This window comes from Myotis brandtii, unplaced genomic scaffold, assembly GCF_000412655.1.
Source record: "Myotis brandtii unplaced genomic scaffold, ASM41265v1 scaffold199, whole genome shotgun sequence".
In the NCBI taxonomy this organism is placed as follows: Eukaryota; Metazoa; Chordata; class Mammalia; order Chiroptera; family Vespertilionidae; genus Myotis; species Myotis brandtii.
In genome coordinates this window covers 3,437,755-3,463,084 of record NW_005357414.1, presented here as the reverse complement: position 1 = coordinate 3,463,084, position 25,330 = coordinate 3,437,755, and the positions used below count along the sequence as shown (strand labels likewise).

The 25,330-nt window shown below is 40.2% G+C and overlaps 1 protein-coding gene across 1 annotated transcript in view; it reads right to left on the bottom strand.

The window, feature by feature from the left end:
* COL4A6 (collagen, type IV, alpha 6) overlaps positions 1–25,330 on the bottom strand; it is a 383,431-nt gene that overhangs the window by 211,352 nt on the left and 146,749 nt on the right. The window contains exon 3 of the mRNA XM_014538830.1: positions 18,358–18,441. Coding sequence (XP_014394316.1) covers positions 18,358–18,441 — 84 coding nt within the window. The remainder of the gene's footprint in view (positions 1–18,357; positions 18,442–25,330) is intronic.

Genomic DNA, 25,330 nt, shown 5'->3' with positions numbered 1-25,330 from the left:
GAGAAAAATTTAAAACTCTTTTTAAAAATTTAAAGAAAAAAAAAATAAATTTAAAAAAAAAAAAAAAAAAAAAGAAAATAAATGCTGAATTTAAAATAAAGTTGTATTAATATAATTCCTTTTGAACTCAATTATTTTTTTTTTGTGCATTTAAAATATTATTTGGTTATTTATGTTAGCCAGATGGAAATTGTTCTCTGCACTTGGGCAGGTCCCATCTGATTTACTGATGAAATAAATGCTGAATTTAAAATAAAGTTGTATTAATATAATTCCTTTTGAACTCAATTATTTGGGTTTTGTGCATTTAAAATATTATTTGGTTATTTATGTTAGCCAGATGGAAATTGTTCTCTGCACTTGGGCAGGTCCCATCTGGCAATTTACTGATAGGCTGACCTATCTGCAACGTATGTTGCTTATTGCATATGGGCTGCAATGCAAGTAAGCAGGAGTGTAGGTTTTGGATGCTCAGGGATTTTTATTTAATAACATTTCTTAGTCTGGGTCCAAGCTGAAGACATTTTGTTTGGAGTAGGTGGTGAAGAAGAGAAAGGAAAATCTAGCCATCATTTAATGCCCCAGTTGGCAGTACTTAGTGGCATGAATATTACAAATACTAGACATTCTATTTTTAATGGAAAAAAATTGGTTCAAATAGCCTGGATGGTTATTACCTCATTTTCATTGAAAATCCTACCTCATTATGTTATTAGAATGATCAGTGACAATGGATGTTTTGAATGTTCACAAGTTTTCTAATAAGACTTAAGTTGTTTGCTTTTTCTAATGGCTATCCCTAAGGGACTAAATTTTCAGGCTAATATAAATGCCACTTGCAAATTCGTAAAGTTGGTGGTAGAAACCGTTTTGTGTACAAAGTTGCTCAAAGTTCAAGATGACTAAAAATGAAGTTCAACCAGTACTGTGAGTAAAGTGAATTTATGTTGCTCACTCTGTCAAACCTAACAGATAAGCTCTGTTGATGCTAATGTTTGGCCACAGTCCCACTTCTCTCCCATACCTGGGAAAGGAGGAATCGGAATGATTAATGGGTGATTACTGCTACTCCCTACCTTTGATAGTCCCTTCATTTATGAATAGAGGAGTGAAAATGGCTAGGACTCCTTTCTGGATACCTATTCCCATGAGCCTCTAGTCACCACCCCCTACCCCTAATCAAGCTCTTCTAGACCTATTGCTCCTCTAAGATCCTGCTCTAGTCTTATGCTCTCATCAACTACTCTTGTTTGTAGCAAACTATTTTCTTTATATTATATGGACTTGTATATAAAACTGTATACAAGGGAAGACCAAGATAAGCTAAACATTAGTTCCACACTCAAGGGGCTCATACTAGTATATATCTCTATCATCTATCATCTCTTTCTTCTCTCTCTCTCTCTCTCTCTCTCTCTCTCTCTCTCACACACACACACACACACACACACACACACACACACACGGCCTTTATAATCCAGAAAGGGGGTTAAAAAAACAAAACTTCATAGAGTTACATCTATAGCTCACTCTGGACTCCCAAGATGAAATGGTAGAACTGGATGATCCCTGAGGTGTCTTCTGGCTCTGTCATCCTGGAGTCTAATACCCTCACTTTTTCCCTAAGTAAACACTCATTTGGGGGTGGAGCAAAAGACATTTGAGGACTTCCAGTTTGGAAGGTGGTCCTAAGTTCCCAGGCTGTGTTTGTTTTTGTGTTGTGTTTGCTTCCTCCCAACTGCTTTCTCCCATCACTAAGGGCCAGTGACCACTCTGGTCTGGGCCATGAATATGAAAGGGTGGCGGATCAGTGGTTCATGACTGCCCTGAGCCACTCCATGAAAGGTGGCCATCTCCCCCTTGGGCTGCAGAAGAAATTCTGTCACCCATGCTGGAGCCACCATCTCCTGCCTGGCCAGGAAGGGTCCTCTTCTCTCAGTGGCAGCCTTGGGAAGTGACCCTGAGAGGGCCACTCTGAGAATCCCACCAGCCAGGTGCTTTGGGGCTGGTTGGCGTGGGAGTAGTCACTGAGCTTGTGGTTACTGAGGATGAGGTGAAGAGCCCCTGAGGTGACATGACCGCCCCTGGGATGGATTAAGTTCCCCTGAGGAATCTGGGACTGATGGAGGACCTGTGGGGGCTGGTCAAACTATGGGCCTGGGGGCAGTTCGCCAGTAGGCTATAAATGAGCCTGGGGGAAAAGAGGGGATAGGGACTGTGGGGGCTCTGTGACACTCCACTGTTTGGTTTTCCCTAGGGACCTTGGACGACTTCAAACCAGGCTCCTCATTTCATGAGGGAAGGTGGAGACAGGCTTCTATCCTGCTCTCATAGCTCAAGCTGGGTTTGGACTAGAGTTGGAAGGTAAGAACTTTTTCTTACTCTGGCACCAATCATTTGGAGCCATGGACCCCCACTTCCAATAATGAATTTTTCAGGAGACTAAACTGAAAACCATGCCTCAAAACCCAGCCTATGTTAGGCATCATGAAACTCCAGGTGTTTTTATGCTGGTGAGCCTCTATGAATCTCTATGTTCTATCTGTGTAAGGGTGGGCACCTTTGGGGTTTGTGGGGATCAATATTAGTATCTGTTTGGATATATAGGTTTAGGTATATTTCTGAGTTTATGGAGTGGCTGAATGAATTTTAAGAATAATAAATGTTGCTCTAAATGGACATGTGTGGCTTTTCTCTCTATGTATGCTCAGTTAATAATTCTTCAACTAATTTGCAAAGGCTATGTTTAACCCCTGGCGCCCTTCCCTCCCAGAGCTTTGTGAAGTTTAAGGCTCTGTTCTTATAGCAAAGGGGCCCTGTCTAGGGAGCCTGTTCAGACCTGTCTCTTCCTTTTGTTTGCTTTCTTTTTGTCTCTCTCTGGGGAAACCTGGCTCCTGAACCCTGGTTACCCCTCATTCCATTCTGGGCCCCACAGCATGTTTCTCCACAGCTCTCTTCTTTGCACATAGCTTTATTGGCATTCCCCCAGCAACATGTGAAGGGGGCAGAAATCACTGACTGGTGTCAGCTCCAAGCAGGAACCCAACTAAAACAGTGGAATGCCAAGTCACTACAATTACTTGAACTAGCAAAGACATGTACAGGGACAAACACCACGGTTTCTTTGATATGGATGATAACCAAATATATATCCCTGGGGGTCTAAAGAAATGAGCATTTTTCTTTTTTTTTCAAAAATTAAATGTAAAACTAAGCTTGTAAAGCTGAGGATGCAAAGTGTAAAAGCTGTCACAGCAAATCCAAATGCACAGTAAGAGTCTGCTATGGTCACAGTGTGTAATTCAGGGTAAGGGCACAATTCTAAGGTACTCTAGATTTCTCCACTGACCACATTTAAAAATCTGTCTTATGTGAAACAATGTCTTCCTTCTTTCATAATTTCCCAAACCTTCCTTTTCACTCATAACTTCCAAAACAAAATGTGTCCAGTAGGAAACATGCTCGTTCAGAACCCATTGACTTCGTCTTCTCACTGGGCACTATAGTATCTACAGGAGCTTTTAACATCACATAGACAGAAGCATCTCACAGTTCTCTCTGTAATCAAGACAGGGTCACCTCAATGCTGCTGATTCCACTTGGGTTTGTGTTGAATTTTCCTCAGTTGGGATCAGTAGGGACTACCCAAAGAAGATAGTGGTTTCCAAGGAGCTACAGGAATGTGAAGGAAAAGAACTAGCACAATCTTGCAGTTAATTAAAAAATAGAAAGCTGACACATCCGTCTAAAATGAAGACAAGCCCTGATCATCAAATCACTATATTAGGTAAATGTGGATATGTGGATGTGTGTCTGTGTATGTGCTCAAGATCGGAAAGAATCATTTAAAAAAAGATATGAGCTGAGCAGCAGAAAATGCAAACTTTCCATTTTGTTGTGCTAGGAAATTTTGGACATAGCAAGCTCTAAAAATAAGGAGTGTTCTATTTGCCTGTCATGTCTATTACTCCTATCCACTCTGCTCAACCCCCACCAAGTTAATGTTCTTAAGAAACAATTTTGCCATAATATTTTTAAAGAGAGTTTCTTAATCACTCTAGTCCATACCAGTCTCTCCTTTTGAGGACTTGTTCTTTACCACTCAGACATTCAGTCCAGATGCAGTGCTGTATAGCACACTGCTCTGTGTGTGTGTGTGTGTGTGTGTGTGTGTGTGTGTGTGGTCTTCATAAATAGAGGTCTAGTATCTAGTGCTTATAACGTTTGAATTCCCCACAGTGCCTGCACCAATATGTAGCCCCCAGAATGCTTTTTGTTGTTGTTAATCCTCACCCGAGGATATTTTTCTATTGATTTTTAGAGATAGTGGAAAAACGAGGGGGTGGGAGAGAGAGAGAGGAGAGAAACATTGATGTAGGAGAGACACATTGATTGGTTGCTTCCTGCGTGTACCCAAAACCAGGACCGGGGATCAAACTTGCAACCCAGGTTTGTGCCCTTGACCAGGAATCAAACCTGAGACCCTTTGGTGCACCGGCTGATGCTCTACCACTGAGCCACACATGCCAGGGTCAGAATGCTTTTTTAAATGTTTGTCTAGTGGGCTTGAAAGTCACACAACACAGTAAGAAAAATAAAATATAGAGCATAGTCTAGGACCTGTATCTCTAAGAGTAAAGGTGATCATTAAATAATTGTTAAAATAAAACCTTTTAACAATTGTTAAATTGTTAAAATAAAAGCTTTTATTTTATTAAAATGTGCCTCACTTGTTAAAATAAAAGCTTTTTTGAAAAGATGACAGTGAAGCAAATTTCTGCAAAGCAATGCACATTTTTCCCCACTGACTCATATTATAGCTTAAGAGAAACACCATGCAATTAATTTTATTAAACATTCTTGGAAGACTTGCATTAATAGAAGTCTTCTCAGAATGGACACCAAATTACTTTCCTGACATACACTTGGTAAATTCATGTACACACATTCTTAACTCCATTGCAGTATAGTTCATACAGTGAGTGGCCCACATAGAGGAACAGACACGAATCAGAACTGTAAAAGACTGATATGACTTCTAACAAAACTTAAATCACAGATGAAAACTGGCCTTTCCATATGCATGGATTTAATTTCTTTAACTCTTAAAAGGCACTGATATTAGGAAAACATTTTAACAAGGATATAAACAGATGTTACAAATACACCTTAAGTTATTAGTACTTCTCACTGGGGCAGGGATAGGATGATTAATTTGTTGATATCTGGCCCACATCTTCTTAGCAGATTTTATTCACTACAAGTATTGCTCCATTCACAACAATCCAACCTCAATGAGTTTAGCTGATTATGATAATGGGATTTAAAGCCCATTCCACATGGTATAAAGAACAATGAGTAGGAGAATGGAATATTTGGTTCAAATCTCAGCTATGAGACCTACATGGGACCTTGGGAAAGTGTCTTAAACTCACTGGAATTGAGTCTTCTAAGTATTTTCATATTTAAAGCAAGGGAAAGGGCATTCACAAGCATGCTGGGAAAGCCTTTTATAAACCATACTAGAGGCCCAACGTAGGAAATCCGTGCAAGGGGCTCGGCCCTTGCAGGCCAGCCCTTGCAGCCCCTCACAGCCTCAGCTGGCCCTCACAGCCCTGGCTTTGTCCGGAAGGTTATCCGGACAGTTGTTCTGCTGTTAGGTCTAATTAGCATATTAGCTCCTTATTATATAGGATATGCTGCTTGGGGCTTGGATCCAACCTCCCAAGCTTGTGATTTTATGGTTTTTAAATTTCTTTGCTGTCTCACTTATCCCAGCTTCTGAAATCACCATTGCTTGATTTTATATAAAGTTGTCAAGGTGAAACTCCCAAGTTGGTGGCATGACTGTTCTATAGGGAAAGAGCAGAAGTTTATAAATATTTATTTTATTTTATTTTTTAGAATAGCTATGCTTTATTTTTTTAAATTCTTTATTGTTGAAAGTTTTACATATCTCTCCTTCCCCCTGCCATTGACCTCTCCCTGCCTGCTTCCGCCCCCCAGCACACGTCCCCAGTAGAAATATTTTTCTCTTCTTCAATGTTGTTTTGCCTCTGTTTAGGAATCCCCATCTACTTAAATATGGTCTAGGCCAGTGGTCTCCAAATATTTCTGATTGAACACACTTTCCTTGTTAATTATGATGGCTTTATTATATTATTAGCTAGTATTTCAAGGCATAATATACACGTAAGGCAAGATATTTCATAGTTAGAATGGTTGTAAATCCATATCTCATACAGTCTAGTTGACTATTTTTGCATTCCCTTTTTGCCAACTTCTTGTCAGGTATAATTGGATTGTTGTGGGTTTTGCTTCATAATGAAGCCAATGAAAAACTAAAGGAGTAGGAGAAGTGTGAGCACTGACGTTTCCATATACTTACATTATCAGTATTATCTTCAATACATGGTTTATTTGCATGAATCTTCTTAAGTCACTTGTCCATTTGGTGAGGGTTAATGCAGTTAGATAATATAATATACTAGAGGCCCGGTGCATGAAATTCATGCACGGAAGGGGGGGTCCCTCAGCCCGGCCTGCACCCTCTCCAAACTGGGATCCCTTGGGGGATGTCCGACTGCCGGCTTACTACCCTCCCCTGCCAAGACCTGCCTTCTTCGCTGGGCCCTGCCTCCACTGTGCACATGGCCATCTTGTGACGGCCATCTTGTGATGGCCATTTTGTGGCGACGTTAAGGCATGATACATGAGGATGTGATGACCACCTAGGCCAGTGGTCTGCAAACTGTGGCTCACGAGCCACATGTGGCTCTTTGTCCCCTTGAATGTGGCTCTTCCACAAAATACCACGTGCGGGTGCGCATGTACAGTGCGATTGAAACTTTGTGACCCATGCGCAGAAGTTTTTGGGGAAAGAGCCACACTCAAGGGGCAAAAGAGCCGCATGTGGCTCGCGAGCCACAGTTTGCCGACCACTGACCTAGGCTATTATTACTATAGATGAGTCTACTTAACTGGGATGAAGGGAAATAGCAACATCTCTGGTACACATACAGAAAAAAGTTGAAGGCCTCATGGTCACCCCTTCTATTTTGTGGGCTCCCACTTTTTCCTCAGAATATCTTACAAATCATATGTAACAGGAAGGCCAAAAACAGACCCAGTGAAGAGGATGTGAGTGGCAATATATATTACATATTTTAAAGGCTTAATAATAGTAATTAGTAATAATTAATTAGTAATAATAATAATTTTTACATAGTGCTTAGTGTACTACACTATTTGAACTACTTTACATAAGTTAAATAATTTAATCCAAATTTTAATTTATTTCTATATTTTATCAATTTAAATGGAAATAGAAGTTGTAATATTTTCTTTTGTTATCCATATAGATTGACTCATATGGTAGCACATATTACAACTTCTATTTGAACACACTTTTTAGTTAAAAAAAATTTGAGCATGCCATTTTGGAGACCACTGATCCAGGTTCTGATATTTAGAATCTTTGGATAAGTGGGCTGCTTCTATAAAGTACAGCACAGCAATTATTTCCAATATCCTGCTGCTGTGGTTTCATACCTGCTGACAAATGGCAAAAAAAGGGATTAGTGACACAGGTTACAAGTCTAGTCAACTGTAAGCAAAGGAGAGAAACTGGGTGAGGAGGCACTGATGGGGAAATGGAAATGAGGGATGGAGAGCTAGAAGTGCTTGAGCAAGAGGGAAGAAAGCCTGGAAGGAGAAAGGAGGAAGTTAGACACGGGAGGAAAGAGAAAATAAGGAGAGGAAGGAGTAAATAGCTGGAGAAAACAAGGAGAGGAAAGGATATATCGCACATTGGCATGCAAGATGTTTGGTGACCCATATCTTGATAGCTAATGTCTCTGACATATAGATAAGCAGGACCAATACAAAGAAAACAGATTTCCCTAAGGATCTATGCACACAATTTCCCCCCAGGTATGCAGAGTGAACCTGCCTCTTCTCACCAGAGAGGCACATGCAAATTATTCATTCAATGCAAGGGTAAGACAATGCTAAACCTAAATAATGGGTCTCTAGAACTGTAGAGAGAATAATTCCTAGGCAGGGAAGATATTTTGGCTGTATGGACGATGAGAAGATATCCTTATGATTCTTTTCAAATCACACCAGCCATAACCAAGGACAAAGAGCACTCCACATTCCTGAAGGATTGCAGGACCTGTTAGGACTTTAGCTATTAGGAACTTCCAGTGTCAGCAGTAAAAAAGCCATAGCAAACAATTTACATCTGAGGCAGCTGCCAAGACACCACTCCAGAGGGTAGAATACTGTCAAACATTGCCTTCCACATATCAATGAAACAAAAAAGCATGATAAGACACTCTAGGGGTAAGGAACTGTCACGATGCAGTAACATGGAGTCTGATTTAAATAATAAGAACTGGTGTGTTCTTCAAGATCATCCAGCCCAAACCCCACATTTTACTAATGGGCAAATTGACACCCTGAGAAGAGGAAGAACCAGGCCAATGTCATCCAGTTGTCAGAGGTCAGATATGGCACTTATGTTTCCGGATATCTAAAGAAGTATTCTTGACTCTATACCTATGTATTTATCTCCTTCCCCAGATGCTTGGCTCCTCTATAACTGAAGCCTCCCTCACCAGCACAGATAACATATCCTCCAAATCCCAAACTGTCCCATTATTATCAAAGAAGGGATTAAGATAACCATGAACATCTGTTGGGCTACAATTGCATCTTGAGTCAGTGTTGAGACACTAAGTTTTAACATTATCATCAATTCTTGACAAATTAAATAACTATATTTAAACACACAGGAACCCTTGATTTTTTACCTCCCTCCCCTACTGCCACCCAATGGCTATTTCCATGCACAAACACTATTCTTCTCTCCTCACAAGGAAGAGGAATAAGAAAAACTCAAGACCATTAACGTTGCATAAGGTTAAAAGGTTTTAAACAAAGGTTTGGTGGAGAGAAAGGTGAAATTAATGTCAAAAGAAAATTTTGTGTTTATCTTTGACTCACAAGTATTCATAAATGTTCTCATCTTGGAGGAAGAACAAATTGCTGGAAGTCAAACAAAAAACATTTTTGCCAACTCCCTCCATGGGTAGGCACAGAGTAAGAAGCAACCAGACAAAAGAGGAAGTCAGATTCATAAACTCAGGGAAGTTAGGCAGAGCAGATTCACAAAGTAATCTGTTGGAACCAGAGTGTGGGAAAGAGCTACAGCCTTTACAGCTAACAGGGTCCAAAGAAATATAAGAAAATAGCTGCCATGGCTCTTTGACTTCTTTTGGCAGAAAGGAATCCTCCCTAGACAGTAGACTCACATTTGCTCCACAGCGACCTAACAGCTAATCCAGGATGTGGAGAGTATGACTGGAACTACAACCATCCAAATTAGCTTTTTGGTTCCTCAGTCCTTCATGAAACAGTTTGTAGTGCTTAGTGTTTCGGCATCTAAGAATACCTAGTTTCTGCCCTTTAGTTCTTAAGGTTGTGGAGCACAAACAAGTCATTAGACTGCTGTAGTTTAGCATTAGAGAAATAAGAAAAAGTATAGATAACCTGAGCCTTGCAGGTAGTGGAAAGCTTCATGAGGAGATGAAATCTGTGTTCAGTTTTAAAGAATGGGTAAATAGAAGCAAGTCAGAAGAGAAAGGGTAAAGTGAGTGATGAAGAGTACATGGAAAGGGGGTAGCAGGTGTAAAACCTGGAACATATTAAGACAACATAGCAGATTTGGTGAACTGTAAATAGTTCACTTCATGTGTATGGTTTTGTTTTGTTTTCTGAAGGAGGAGTATCTTAGTGATGACAGATAATGTTGGAGAGGTGGTAAAGGGCCAGGCCACGGAGGACTTTATAAGTGCACTAGAGTTAAGATTTTATCATGAGATTTATGGGAAGCCATTGAAGGATTTTAAGCAAGAGTTTCATGATTATATTTGTGTTTTAGCAAGATTATTATAGCGAGGTGGCAAGTGGATGGGAAAGAGTGAGACTGGAGGTTACGGGACCAGTCTCGAGGCTATTATGGTAGTTCATGCAAGAAATTATACAGGCCTGGATTGGAGCAATAAGTATGGAATAAAGTGGATGGATTTGAGCTCTATTTATGAAAATGAAAGGACAGAATTTGATGAGTTATAGATGATTGCGGGAAAAGGAAAGAGAAGACAAGAATGACTCCCAGGTTTCTGGCTTGACCAATGGCATGCATGGTGATTCCATTTGCTAAGATGGGGAAGAGATAAGTAGAATGTGGTAAGGAACACATCTGGTGGGGGTTGATGGTTGAATTCTGTATGAGACATGTTTATGGTGCCAGTGAAAATCCAAGCAGAGATGTCCAGAAAGAAATTTACAATCCTGACTGGAAGCTAAGGAGAAAGGTCTAGGTTAGAGATAAAGATTTAATATTTGTCATTGTATGTGTGGTAGCTTAAATCCCTGGAATGTATGAAACCCCACTGCAAGAGACCTACAGTGAGAAGTGGGATGAGGCCAGAACCCTGAGAAGTCCCATCAAAGTAGAAAAACAACTAAGAGAGAATAGCATTATGACACCCATAATTAAGAAATCCAGCACTGCAAACTGTTTCATGAAGGACTGAGCAACCAAAAAGCTAATTTGGATGGTTGTGGTTCCAGTTGTCCTCTCCACATCCTAAATTAGCTCCTAGGTCACTGTGAAGTAAATGAGAGTCTCCTATCTAGGAAGGATTCCTTTCTGCCAAAAGAAGGCAAAGAGCATGGCATCTATTTTCCTATATTTCTTTAGACCCTGTTATCTGTAAAAGTCCTATGTCTCTCCCACACACTGGTTCCAACAGATTACTTTATGAATCTGCTCTGCCTAACTTCTCTCAGTTTTTGAACCTGACTTCCACTTTTGTCTGATTGCTTCTTATTCTATGCCTACCCATGCAAGGAAGTGGGCAAAATGTTTTTGTTTTACTCCCAGCAATTTGTTCTTCCTCCAAGATGAGAACATCCTAATAAAAGCTTAATATGCTAAGTGTCCAACTTTTTTTTTGTCCTTTCAATGTGTCACTATGATGCGTGCTGACCACCAGGGGGCAGATGCTCCAACAGGTAGGTTAGCTTGCTGCTGGGGTCTGGTCGATAGGGACTGGGCCAGATGGACTGGACACACCCTGGAGCCCTTTTGTGGTCCCTCCCTGGCCCCAATCGTGCACTGGTGGGGTCCCTCGGCCTGGCCTTTGCCCTCTCTCAATCTGGGACCCCCTTAGGGGATGTCGGAGAGCTGGTTTCAGCCCAATGCCCACAGACCAGGCCGAGGGACCCCAACAGCACACATATTCTAGTTTATGAATAATTGTGAGTCAAAGATAATAAAAAACTTTCTCTTTTAACATTGATTTCAGGAACAGATAGAATCAGGAAATAAGGAGGTCTCTCTTGCTGCAGAGAAGTCAAGGAATATACAAATGAAAAATTTCTATTACATTTGGCAACAAGCAAGTTAATGGTGACCAGTGTTAGCAATGAGGTCAGCTCATAGAGGGCTGAAGAGTGAGAAGGCAATAAAGGGGAAAAGCTTTGTGCAGGCAGCTGGAGCAAGGCCTGGCCACCCAAAGAGGTCATCTATACTAATAAAAGGGTAATATGCAAATGGTCAGGACGCCCTCATGTGTAATAACCAAACAGCAGGCTGAATGTGCAGCAGGCATGGGTGGGCGGGGACTTGCATCACACCATCACAATCCATCACCAAAAGGCCTAAGGCCCAGTGGAGTCCTCCGTGCACCTCTGCCGGGGGGTCCAGAGGTCTCTGTGTGGCCTGGCCCAGGGGGGGCAGGTGGAGGCCTCTGTGTGGTGAGGCCTGGGGAGGTCCCTTGGCTCCATGCGTGAGGCCTAGGGGTCCTGTGGCTCCACACAGCATGGAGGCAGGCCCCCGGCTCCAGCCTACCTCTTTGGGGCAATCCATCGAGAAGCCCCGGATGGGTGGGTGGGACCTACCTCTTTGGGGCGATGGCTTGTGGGGCTCCCACACTGTGACAGGGCACAGGCCAGTCAGGGTGACCCCCCAAGTGGACAAATTTCATGCACCAGGCCACTAGTGTACAATACAGTCTTTCACTTTGAAGCAGTAGAGGATAAGGACATTGGTGTGTGTGGTAGTGGTTTGGCAGGACAGGTGTTTGGGGATACAGAGGGAGGATGAAAAGATGTACACAGGAATTGCTTAATTCAGAAAGAAATGGAAAAGCCTTTTGGTAGCCATGGCAGCAGTCAGTTGACTCAGGGAATGCCAGCGGTTTGCAGGAAGAGAGTAAATTGAAGGCCTAGTGTTGTCTTTTTATTTATTTTTTGTCTTTTTTCTTTATTGATTAAGGTATTACATATGTGTCCTTATCCCCCCATTTGCACTCCCCTCTGGCTCATGCCCTCACCCCCCCAGTGTCTGTGTCCATTGGTTATGCTTATATGCATGCATACAAGTCCTTTGGTTGATCTCTTCCCTTTCTCTCTGAGGTTTGATAGTCTGATCGATGCTTCTCTGTCTCTGAATCTGTTTTCGTTCATCAGTTTATGTTGCTCATTATATTCCACAAATGAGTGAGATCACGTGATACAGATCCCTCTCCAACTGACCCACCTGGCCTAGCACAATGCTCTCCAGGTCCATCCATGCTGTTGCAAAAGGAGTTCCTTTCTTTTTACAGTAGCATAGTATTCCATTGTGTAGATATACCACAGTTTTTTAATCCACTCATCTGCTGATGGGCACTTAGGCTGTTTCTAGATCTTAGCTATTGCAAATTGTGCTGCTATGAACATAGGGGTGCATATATCCTTTCTGATTGGTGTTTCTAGTTTGTTGGGATATATTCCTAGAAGTGGGATCACAGGGTCAAATGGGAGTTCCATTTCCAGTTTTTTGAGGAAACTCCATACTGTCTTCCATAGTGGCTGCACCAGTCTGCATTCCCACCAGCAGTGCACAAGTGTTCCTTTTTCTCCACATCCTCTCCAGCACTTGTCGTTTGTTGATTTGTTGATGATAGCCAGTCTGACAGGTGTGAGATGGTACCTCATTGTTGTTTTGATTTGCATCTCTCGAATGATTAGTGACTTTGAGCATGTTTTCATATGTCTCTTGGCTTTCTGAATGTCCTCTTTTAAAAGGTGTCTATTTAGGTCCTTTGCCCATTTTTTGATTGGATTGTTTATCTTCCTTTTGTTAAGTTGTATGAGTTCCCTATAAATTTTGGAGATTAGGCCCTTATCAGATATAATGTTGGCAAATATGTTCTCCCATGTAGTGGGCTTTCTTGTTGTTTTGTAGATAGAGAGTTAGAAACATCGATGAGAGAGAAACATCGATCAGCTGCTTCCTGCACACACCCTACTGGGGATGTGCCTGCAACCAAGGTACATGCCCTTGTCTGGAATTGAACCTGGGACCCTTGAGTCCGCAGGCTGACGGTCTATCCACAAGCCAAACCGGTTAGGACATGTTACCCATTTTTTGATTGGGTTGTTTATCTTCCTTTTGTTAAGTTGTGTGAGTTCCCTGTAAATGTTGGAGATTAAACCCTTATTGGAGATAACATTGGCAAATATGTCCTCCCATGCAGTGGGCTTTCTTGTTTTGTTGATGGTTTCTTTTGCTGTGTAGAAGCTTTTTATTTTGATGTAGTCCCATTTGTTTATTTTCTCTTTAGTTTCCATTGCCCTAGGAGCTGTATCGGTGAAGATATTGCTTTGGCATATGTCTGATATTTTGCTGCCTATGGATTCCTCTAAGATTTTTATCATTTCCCATCTTACATTTAAGTCCTTTATCCATCTTAAGGTTTTTTGTGTGCGTGTGTATGGTGTAAGTTGGTGGTCTAGTTTCATTTTTTTTGCATGTATCTGTCCAATTTTCCCAACACCATTTATTGAAGAGATTGTCTTGATTACATTGTATGCTCTTGCCTCCTTTGTCAAATATTAATTGAGCATAGTGGTTTGGGTCAATTTCTGGGTTCTCTATTCTCTTCCATTGGTCTACCAGTATATGTCTGTTCTTGTGCCAGTACCAGGCAGTTTTGAGAACACTGTGAAGGCCTATTGTTTAATGCACCTGGGCTCTGGAATTCATGAGAAATACATTTTGTGACAAGGAAGTGGAAAAATACAGGTAAGAGATAAAGAATTAAGAAACTTAGACTCTTTCACATTAAACTTAGTCTTGTCTTATAAACTTTCTAGCTAGTACATACTTTCCCAAGCTATAAATCAGGGGTAAATGGTCCTTATCTAAGGGACAATCCAAACATTCCTTGTGGTTTGGTATTATCTATAATAATGGTCCTTTACATGGCATGGATAATTAAGAGTTCACCATGCTATATATTAACACCAGAACACTGTTAAAATAGGGAAAATCTAAAATAGTATTAAGGAATAGTAAGCTCAGAACCAAACATTCCTGCCTGCTCCCAACTCAGACAAACATGCACTGATGGAACATAATGCTTTCAAATCCAGTAGGGAAAAAAGGAAGGGATAGAAATGTCAACCTAACATTACCAGGTATGCCATTTTTTTAAAGTTGACATTTTCCTAATGTATGTTAATAAGGTTGAGTTGTTAACAGGCTAGTGATCTTGGGCAAATCACTTATCAGATTATTTGTAGCATACAGATAATAATACAGAACTTGGGAGGAGAAGATGCTTTGGAAAGTACAAAGCAGTGTACCAGCACTAGGAAAGGGCTTTTACAGGTAAAGCATAGCTTTGAGAAATCAGTTCAAGATAGCTTAAGCCAAAAAAGATTGGATTGCAGGTGTTCAGGAGTGCTAGGTGTTGTGTAAATGTCATAGTCAGTTCAAAAGGACTTTGGCAAAAGAAAAGTACACACTGCCCAGCAAGCTATGTGCTTGATGTTTCTCCAAGGCAGGAGGCAGGCCTGCCAAAAGCTGTAGTATATAGCAGGGATGACCCAACATTCAGTTCCCCTCCCAGCTCTCAGAGCTCAAGAGGAACAGCTTGAAATCCAAATGGGGCTTTCTTCTCACCTAAGGAAAACAGTCTCAAATCTTTCTGACATCTGCACAAAAGGGGTTCTGAGGGGCTGCCCTGCAGGGTCAACAGTGCTTGGGCCAGTTAAAACAATCCTGCTTGGCCCTGAGAATGTAAGAGTGTAGGGAGGATGACAAAAAAGACCTAGTGTTGTGGGTGGCTTCAAGCATCTGTGTTCACAGGATCTGCCCCATGAGCACTGGCTTCCTGATGTACTTGGGAAATAGGACATCCCTGCACTTGACTCATGAAATACAGTTTGGTCTGGTTCAATAACCTTGACCCAGAAACTTCAGACTTCACAAATAAGCTTTTGGAAAACATGTTTAACTGTGTGGACTCTGAGTCTTTTAAATATTGAAAAAAAATGTGTGGTGATATTTTATTTTCTCCATGCCACGCTCCTTCAACCACTCATGTTTTCAAAGGAGAAGCCAGTCTTGGGATCCAGATGTTTGGAACCCAAACAAGGGCTCCTTGCAGAGGAAATCCATTGACTTCCATCTTCAAAGACCAAAATCTCAGCCAGGAGTTAAACCATGAGGTCATTATAGGCATGTTTACTTAGTGTAGGACTAACCTCCATTTAGCGATATATTAACATTTTCTTTTAAAGGCTCCTGAACCCAACAAACAGTCCAGAGCTGCTTCTTATTTTCCTGGCTGTGGGGTCTGACCAACTACTTCCTGCCCCCACAATCAATCAGGAAATGCCCTATTACTTCAAATCTCATGTGTTTCCACTCGGGCCATTTTTATTTGCCATATCTTTCAGAATTAACGTAAGTCAATAAGAATCACCCCTTAGTAAAGTGGACAGAGGATAAGTTCAGGAAATTCACAGAAGAAATACAAAAGTGCAATGAATATGTGAAAAGATGCTTAACCTCACATGTAGTCTGTGAATTGGGATGATTTTAGCCCACATTAGCAAAAATATCAAGTGCTGGCAAGGGTATAGAAACATGGGCACTCTTCTACAATGCTGATTTGAGTGTAAATTATAATAGCTACTTGGTGGGGTAAATGAGCATTAGCTTTGAAAATTTAAATGCTTATTGCACTTATATATGGTAATTCTGATCCTTAGTATCTATGCTTGAGATGCATACAAGGTGGCCTGTTCAAGGACTTCCACTGTAGCACTACCATTTTTTTAAAATAGCAAAAACTTTATAACAACCTAAGTGCTCATCAAAAGGGGAATGGCTGGAATAATCTAAGGGGTAGAGAAGAAGATTTTAAGGACATATTAAGTGGAAAGCAACAATAACAAAAACACACACAAAGGCACAGAAGGTACACATATGATTATATTTTGAGGAAAAACAGAAAATGAAACTTTTAAATGCATATTTGTACATATCTCTGATTATGCACAGAAAAAGCCCAGAAAGACAATAGTGGGACCGAGAAAGCATCAAGGGAGACTTTTGTGTTGTCTTCATTGCTTGCTGTGGAAGATGATTTGACTTTGGGTGGTGGGGACACAATGCAATATTCAAGGACTGGCAAAAGTTTACAATTGTAATACAAATAAGTAATACAAGAATAAACTGTTTCATGTAGTCATAACTGTAAACCTACTATTGCCCTTCCTTATACAGATCATGTATCATAGAAATGTACACTTGAAACCTATATAATCTATTAAACAATGTCACTCCAATACATTTAATAAAAAAGAAAAAAGAATGTATTCAATATTTATTGCAGAATTATTTTTTCTTTTCTATTTTTAAATTATAGAAAGATGTTTTCTCCCCCCCCCCCAATATGTTTCTATTGATTTCAGAGAGAAAGGAAGGGAGAAGAAGAGATATAGAAACATCGATGAGAGAGAAAAATCTATTGGCTGCCTCCTGCATGCACCCTACTGGGGATCGACCCTGCATCCCTGCAATCTGGGCATGTGCCATAATTGGGAATTGAACCAGGGACCTCTTGCTTCATGGTTGGATGCTCAGCCACTGAGCCACACCTGCCAGGCTAGAATTATTTTTTCTAAAGTATTTCCTGGTTGTAGAGCAGAGACAAGGGCATGGATCTTGGTGGCTACAGTGAACATAACTTACCTGGAAGGCAGTAGTGGATAAAGTAAATAGGGGAGAAATCAAAGGACCCAGGATTACAAATAGTCCAAATTTGTAATCAATTTGCTGTATGACCCCAGAAAGTCATTTTCCTTTTCAGAGTCTCTGTACAATCAGTGGATAAGTTGAGAAGCTCACTAAGTTACCTTCCTTTTCTGATATTTTATGATTTTCTAGGTCTATGACTTTAATGTAAAATGGGTCTGGTTATTTTTTATGACAAGATGGCTTTTTTACTTTCTTCTCCAAATTCTGGCACAGTTTGACATTTCACTTTGCTGCAAATGGAAGATGATTAAAGAGAAGGTGGAATGGTCACTCTGTTCCCCATTTGGCTGTTTTTGAGGGTTTTGTTGACCTGTTTGTGTTACCTCCCTTTGACTGAGTAAGCTCTTAGGCTTGTTGAGTGTTATGAAAGTGAAAATATAAGGCTGAAAGTTTGAAAGTTGAAAGATCTGAATTCTATAGTGTAGGCATAAATTCTGGAAACATTTATTTATTTATTTATTTTACATATTGAACCTCCCCTTGAATACTTTCCTGAGTTACACTATGGATGCAGATTTATTCTGTAAAAATCAGAAATACAAATAATCACATATGTATATACAAGTATTGATGGAAATGCTGCATCAATGCACTGTGTTTATTGAATTTGCACATCAATTTGAACTGTGCATTGCTAAAATAGGGGACACTACATTGAATATATTACATAATATTTTAAACATATTCTGTTTTAATATAATATCTATAAGTCACTCTTTTTCTATACTTACCTATATTTTTGGACTTTATGGCTACCGTGCATTCTGGATATTGGATGAGTCATAATCCTACTCTGTAGATAACAATTGGACCACTTAGTCCCCGGAGTGATAAGAAAGAACCACATGGATATAAATGAGCTATAACAATTTACACATATCTACAAACATATCATAATCCGGTTCTGTACAACCTAACTGACTTTTGCAAATACTCCAGATGAAATCTTGAGGAAACCTTGGCATTGAGTCAATAAAGGAAACCTCTTTCTGGTCCCTCAGAGACTTTGACCAATTTAATTCTGCCTATCATTAGTTAGCAAAGCTTCTTCCAGCTGGTCATCATCGCTTTACTTGTTCCACAGGGTCATAAGAGGAAATTCTAAGCAGTTTAATTCTAAAGAAAACACACACACTTCAGATAACAGCTTCTGTGACTGTCTTTCAACAATGAAAGAAGCAACTTACTCTCACTCCTTTCTCAGGAAAGCATTTACAGCCCCAACTGCAGTCTTGGCCTCCACATGCCTTTCCATAGGATTTCTTCTCTCCCTATTAAAAAAAAAAGAAAGTTAGTAAACCATGTAAAACAAGAATCAATGTTGCCCCAAGGAACTTAAACCTTGGCCATACTTCTCCTAACCAAGTAAATTTATTTGATGGTGTCATGAGTCACATGAAATAAAAAGTCATCTTAAGTCCGCACCCTTTTAAGTCAGGTTTATACCTCACTCAATAGCTAGTTTGGTAGCTGGTTTGTGGCTCAGATACCCCCTCTTTGGTAGAAATTCTAGTCACAAAATACAAGAGAATTTCTTTACATGTGGCTCGAAATAAACCCTGACATAGCCTGGTGCCTCACTGGACTTATGTATTTTCAATTATTGAGAAAACAGTAGCTGTAAGAGAGAATTTTTAAAAAATCAAGTGCTAGAAATGCAATGATAGATAAAAATGGGCACTCTGTCTTCTGCTCTCAGAATTCTTCTCCTCAGGCTCCACTTTTAACACACAATTCAAATTTTACAATGACACCCTATGCCCAGTTAGTCAGATCCAAACTCCTCAGGTGATATTGTACAGTACCCTTCAAATTCTATAACTTCCTTTTTTCTTCTGTGTTAATATGTTGTTGTTGTTATTATTATTATTATCATTATTATTGTTATTAGCTGAATTTCTATAAGACCCCCTGCATGCTCCTGACATGTGCTGACCATCTCCAACCCTGGCTTACTCCGCTTCAATTCACTGGTATTCATTCTCTTTAAAAACTTAAGCCTGTTTCTGCCTCAGGGCCTTTGCCTTAGTGGTTACTTCTGCCTGGAATGTTCTTCCTTAGATGTTTTTTTTATTGCTGGCCTCTTTTCATCATGCTGGTCTCAGTTCAATCCTGACCACTCAACCTAAGGTAGTCCCCAGTTACTTGCAATCATATCACTTATCTTTCTCACATTAAACATTCTGTCTGCCCCCACTAGAATGTAAGCTCTGTGTTAGTAGGGACCTTATCTATTTTGTCCAACATTGCATCCCCAATGTCCAAAACAGTGGATTGCACATAAGGAATGTTTGATGAGCACATGAATAGAGCTGGAATTTGAACCAAGATGTAACTTCAAGGTCTTGACCTTAGCCCTTATAACTTAGTGTTTTCTAAGTTCTTTGTCTAGCAGACACTTAATGTGAAAACTCAAAAATGAAGAAACTGCCATTCTGACCCTAGGAACTTTGAAAAAAAGCAAAACATAAATTCTAACTATTGCCTGTAATAAGAACTTATCGCTGGGATGGATTTAGTAACATCTAACTTTTTATTTAATGTTGGCTGTTTATTTTATTAAAAAGAAGGGAATATTTATGAGTCAGCCTCACACTTGCCTCTTTATTGTGAGCCTTTTCCTAATTTCCAAGGAGAACTATGAATTTCTCAGATGGTCTCTTATATCTTTAGATATTCCCACAGCACTTTATTTCCACAATACCTCAGTAATAAAGTAGTGATGGCAGAGCTAAAATATTGCTATTTTAGATTCCAAACATCTTCCTGATAACAGAGAACTTGAAAAACAACTTTTATATGCCTTTGATATGTGACATGATAAGTGCTATTGTACACTTTGCAGTTTTCCCTCCATTTTATGGTATATAGGATAGGCAAGTTTTCATAAGGGTGAGATCAAGAGGTACTGTAAGAGTAGGAAAATGGAGGCTCGCAGAGAAAAGAGAACAGAAAGAGTAGCATTCAATTTAATCTTTACTTATGTTGTCATTTTGTCTAATGCTGAGTACTACATTTATTCAGATAATGGATAATTTGTATTTGCTTTTCCAAATATTTCTGTACTTTCCAAATAGTCGTCAATGAGCATATATCATTAGTAAGAAGAAAAAACACTATGTTACTAAATGATAACAGTCATCCACTTGAAACAAAGAGGACTCAACAGGCATTGCCAAAGTTGAAGTGGTATCTGTTTGGAACTTTGGCCAACTTCCAAACACTGGCTTTTGGGTGTCCCATAAAATCTGTCTGTCATGAATCAAAAGTTTCCTGATCTCTAGCATGCAGCTAACAGACAGGAAATCATCACTGTCCTCTGTCACTGAGGAAAGTAACCAGAGAAACCTCACAGGCCACAAACAATTTCCTGTAATGCCAGCTCTGGCAGTTCCCCCAGGAGTCTTTAGTTACAGTGAGGGGGAGAGGCATAAAAGGAGAAGCTTCCAGGGAACATGACAGGACCAGGCTCTGGGGACGTCTCTGCCCTAACTTGGTTTGTCTGGGTTCACTCCAACCCCTGTTTAACCAGGCCACGTTATTGGTGTCATTCCCATGATGCAATGCTCTGTCCCTTCCTCTCAAAATCCAACCCCTCCTTATACCCTCAGATGCTAGTACTTGTTCTTAATTGCCCCTGACTGTGTTTATGTTCCTCTTAACAAGAATTACATATATTGGGCAACCCAATAGCATGTAAAATAGAACAGAACAGGACTATTTGGTGAGCACTATCTTTGCCACCACTGCTATGTAAATAAACCTACAAAACTAGATGACATCACCAAGGAAGTGAATGTGGTCAAAGGGAAAAGAAGACATTCTAGAATTGAGCACTGTGGCAGTTCAATGTTACGAGAATGGCAATGTTACGAGAATGGCAGGAGGTACCAGAGAAGGAGTAGCCCCTGTGGTAGAGAGAGAAGCAACATAGAAGGGGGAACTAGGCAAAAAGAGTGATAAACTGTGCTAAATTATTGATAAGCCAAGTAGGATGAGGTATAAGAACACTCCAATGGATTTAGCAATATGCTGACCTGGACCTGAGCAATTTAGGAAAAAAAAAAAACCTAGAGAAATTCAGTAGGACTTCAAGAAAACTCCAAGGGTCCACTTGAGGGTACTGAATTTAAAGGAACATCAGTTATAAACATTGCGAGGTTTCCTTTAGCTTCTTCAGCCATGTGGGTACAGATGCACATTAGCAAAGGGTTGGATTTAACTAGGGTTGAGTTCTGCTAGGTGAGAATGATAAAGGAAGAAAGGGGCAAGGGATTCAAAGGTATATGGAAACAAAGTAATTATAATGATAGACCATGGAATTTAGGTTTCCTAAAGAGGGAACTGAGCACAGGCAGTGGATCAGAGGCAGTAAAAAATGGTAGTCGATCTTTTGCCCATTTCTTTTTAAATTAGATTGTTTTTTGGTGTTGAGCTGTACAAGTGCTTTATTTTGGATATTAACACCTTCTCAGATGCATCATTGGTGAATATCTTCCCCCATTCATGGTTTGCCTTTCATTTTGATGATTTTCTTTGTTGTGCAAAAACTTTTTAGTTTGATATAGTCCCATTTGTTTTTCTTTTGTTTCCCTTTCCAGAGGAGATTTATCAGAAAAAATATTATTAAGAGAAATATCTGAAATTTTTCTTCTAGGGTTTTTATGGTATCTAGTCTTACATTTAAGTCTTTAATCCATTTTGAGTTTATTCTTACATATGATGTAAAAGGTTATCTACTTTTATTTTTTGCATGTCTATCCAATCTTCCCCCAAATATTTAGTGAGTAGACTGTCTTTACTGTAAATATTTTTCTCTTTTCCATGTCCAGCGCTGCTAGAGAGTGGTCCGGTTCCTGAGTAGGGTCTTCTGGGGATTGAGAAAATGAAAGAAAGAGATAGACACAGAGATAGAAGGAAAAAGCTGGGGCCAGGTGGGACAGCTGTCCTCTGATGGAGAGACAGTGACCCAGAACCAATACAGTGCATTTATTTTATACAGCAAAAACCAGGAAGTTTTACTAAAGGTCAAGACAAAGGAGATTATGTGCATTCTTGGGTGGGCCCGAGTCCTATTCATTCCTGGTGCTTGGCTGGATTTAGATAACGAAACCCACCCGCTGGCGCCTGGGTTGAAGGTCAGGCTGACAACACTCCTGCCTCTGGCAAGGTGTGTTTCCAGGACATGGCTCTGCCAACACCACTGGATTCAGCTGACAATAATGAAAGAAATGTCCATGTGCCTTCCCAGGAACTCTCTACACTTTACCCCACTGTATGTCCTTGCTTCTTTTTTCATATATTAATTGACCACATAGATGTGAGTTTATTTTTGGGCTCTACTCTGTTCCATTGACATATATGTCTGTGTTTTTGTTGTTGTTGTTTGTTTGTTTGTTTGTTTTTTTGTTTTCTTTTTGGCAGCACTATGCTGTTTTGATTACTATGGCATTGTACTATAGTTTGATATTAGGTAATGTGAGTCCTCCAATATTGTTCTTTCTCAAGATTACTGTGGATATTTAAAAATAACATACAGCATAGGAAATATAGTCAATGACATTGTAATAAGTATGTACAGTGCCAGTTAGCTACTGGAAATATCAGCAGGAAAATTTTTTAAAGTATATGATTGTCTACCACTAACTATACTGTCCACCTAAAACTAAAACAAAATAATATCGAATGTAAACTGTAATTGAAATAAATTTTAAAAAATTTTAAAAAGGTAGTACAATCAATGGATGATTGATTCTGGTGAGGTTGAAGAAATATATGGGTTTTAGAATTGTGACCAGGTCTAGGTCTCAGAAGAAAGAAGACGGGGTGCTGTAAAGAGGCAAGGGTCTATTAATACTCTACCTAGTGCAAAACAAGACAGTCCTCAGAATATAAGATCTTCTTGAATTAGCTCAATCAATGGCTGTTGAAATGGACACTCCTAACAATTTTCATACAACATAAAATTATGCTCTTTCAATAACATCAGGTTTCTTTAAGACACCTTTCACACCAAATCTCATTTGCTTTTCTACCACAAAATTGAACTAGGTATTTTAGATATATGGGTATGTGTAGAGACATTCACAATACCACAATGATTTCATTATGCCTTCACCTACCCTCCTAGACAGTGAATTCCTCTGAGGAGACTTTGGTTTGTTCACCATAAGGAAAATCTAAGCCTCAATTTCCTTAACTATAAAATAGGGATAAGACTATTTTAACTCCCAGGGTTTGGTTGGGTTAGAGATAATGCCCCTAGCAAAATGATTGGCAAATATAGTATGCTCAATGTATGTTAGCTGGTATTATTTATAATTATAGCACCTATAGTACTGTGCCTGCAAGTGTCTAATAGATGCTTACCCAATGACTGATTCATATTTTAAACTTGAGGAAATGGAGTTCCAGCTGTTGATTACTTCCTAAATATAAGAAGTTAAATATTAGAGTTGTGATAAGAAACCAGGTATCCTTATTCTCTGCTTCTTGGGTTTTCTTCCCCACTATATCTACTGCCACTAGTTTCAGGAATTAGCCTAAAATTGAGAAGTCAGGAAAAGAAGAATCTCAAGAAAGTGTCTTTTTTTCTTTTGCTTTTTAAAAAAAATCAACATTGCTTTACTGACTTTACAATATTATTTATACTGTTTGTACACTTCCTGAACAACCGTCATAGATGATTTCATAACTGTTTTAGAAACTGACAAAGGAAAGAGAGAACCAAGATGGTGGCATAGGTAAATACCTATACTTGCTGCCTCTCACAACCACATCAAAATTACAACTAAAAGGCAGAACAACTACCACCCAGAACTGCGGGAAAGCTGGCTGAGTGGAAGTTCCACAACTAGAGAGGTGAAGAAAGCTCATTGAGACCGGTAAGAGGTGCAGAGGTGTGGAAAGTGCTGGCACCTGGATGTGCTGCTCTTTTAATTGGGAGGGAGATACAAGCTCCCGCTTGCTCTGAACTCCAGTTCCAGGTGGACTCTGGGGGACCCAGACACATATGGGGAGAAACTGGACTGTCTGGCATGGGGACAGGAATGCGAGGGCAGCTTTCTCTCAGAGGTGCTCACAGCGATCATTGTTCCTGCATGGGGGCTCATGAAGCAGAGACCCGGGGACCTCTCCAGTGCAGGGCTGACTGGCAGCCATTGCTGTTTGCTCTGCCCTGGTGATTCCCTGAGGTCCCACCCCACCGAATTTACAACCCCACCCAAGCTGTGTGCATCGGTTTTTGCATATGAATGGCCTGTCCTTTCTCCGCATAACACCCATCAAACTGCAGCTGGGTCAGAGAGCTCCAGAGCTTCCAAAAGAAGATCCAAGGCCCGCCTGCCTTGCTTCATAGCTGGGCCTCATCTGGGCACTTCCTAACCCCATAAAAAGAGGAGGAATCTGCAGATGTCTCCTGCTGGGTAGCCTCGGGCAGAGGCTAAATTAGCACCTCCTTAGAGATCCAAGAGCCAGTGTACCCAGTGGTCAGAGTGGGACCATCCAGATTACAACTCCTCAGATCCATAAGGGACACACTCAGGGGGCAGACTCAGTGAGCACCAAAGCCCCACTGAAGCAAGTCTTGCCCCAGAAGGGTGTCTCCAGCACAGAAGTTCTCCCACTGTAGACACAGCTGATTCTCACAGCCAATTGGCCTGGAGGTCAATTCCTCCCAGTGATACCAGCAACAATCAAGGCTTAACTACAACAAGACTGTGCAAATAGCCAACAAAGGGGTGCACCAAGAGTGTCCACCTCAGTTGATTGGGGAGGCTGAGCCACTGGGCCCTATAGAACACCTACCACACAAGGCCACTCTATCAACTCAAGGAGACTTAGCAGCTGCTCAGTACATAGAAACAAATGCAGGGAAGCAGCCAAAATGCTGAGACAAAGAAACATGTCACAAATGAAAGAAATGGATGAAAACAAAATACTGGATATAGAGTTCAAAACCACAGTTATAAAGTTACTCAAGAATCTTCTAGAAACCTCCAAGAAATTTGGTGAGACCCTCAAGGATATGAAAAGGACCAATCAGAAATTAAGCATATACTGACTGAAATAAAGGATATTATACAGAGTTCCAACAGCAGACTAGAGGATCACAAGAATCAAGTCAAAGATTTGAAATACAAAGAAGCAAAAAACACCCAA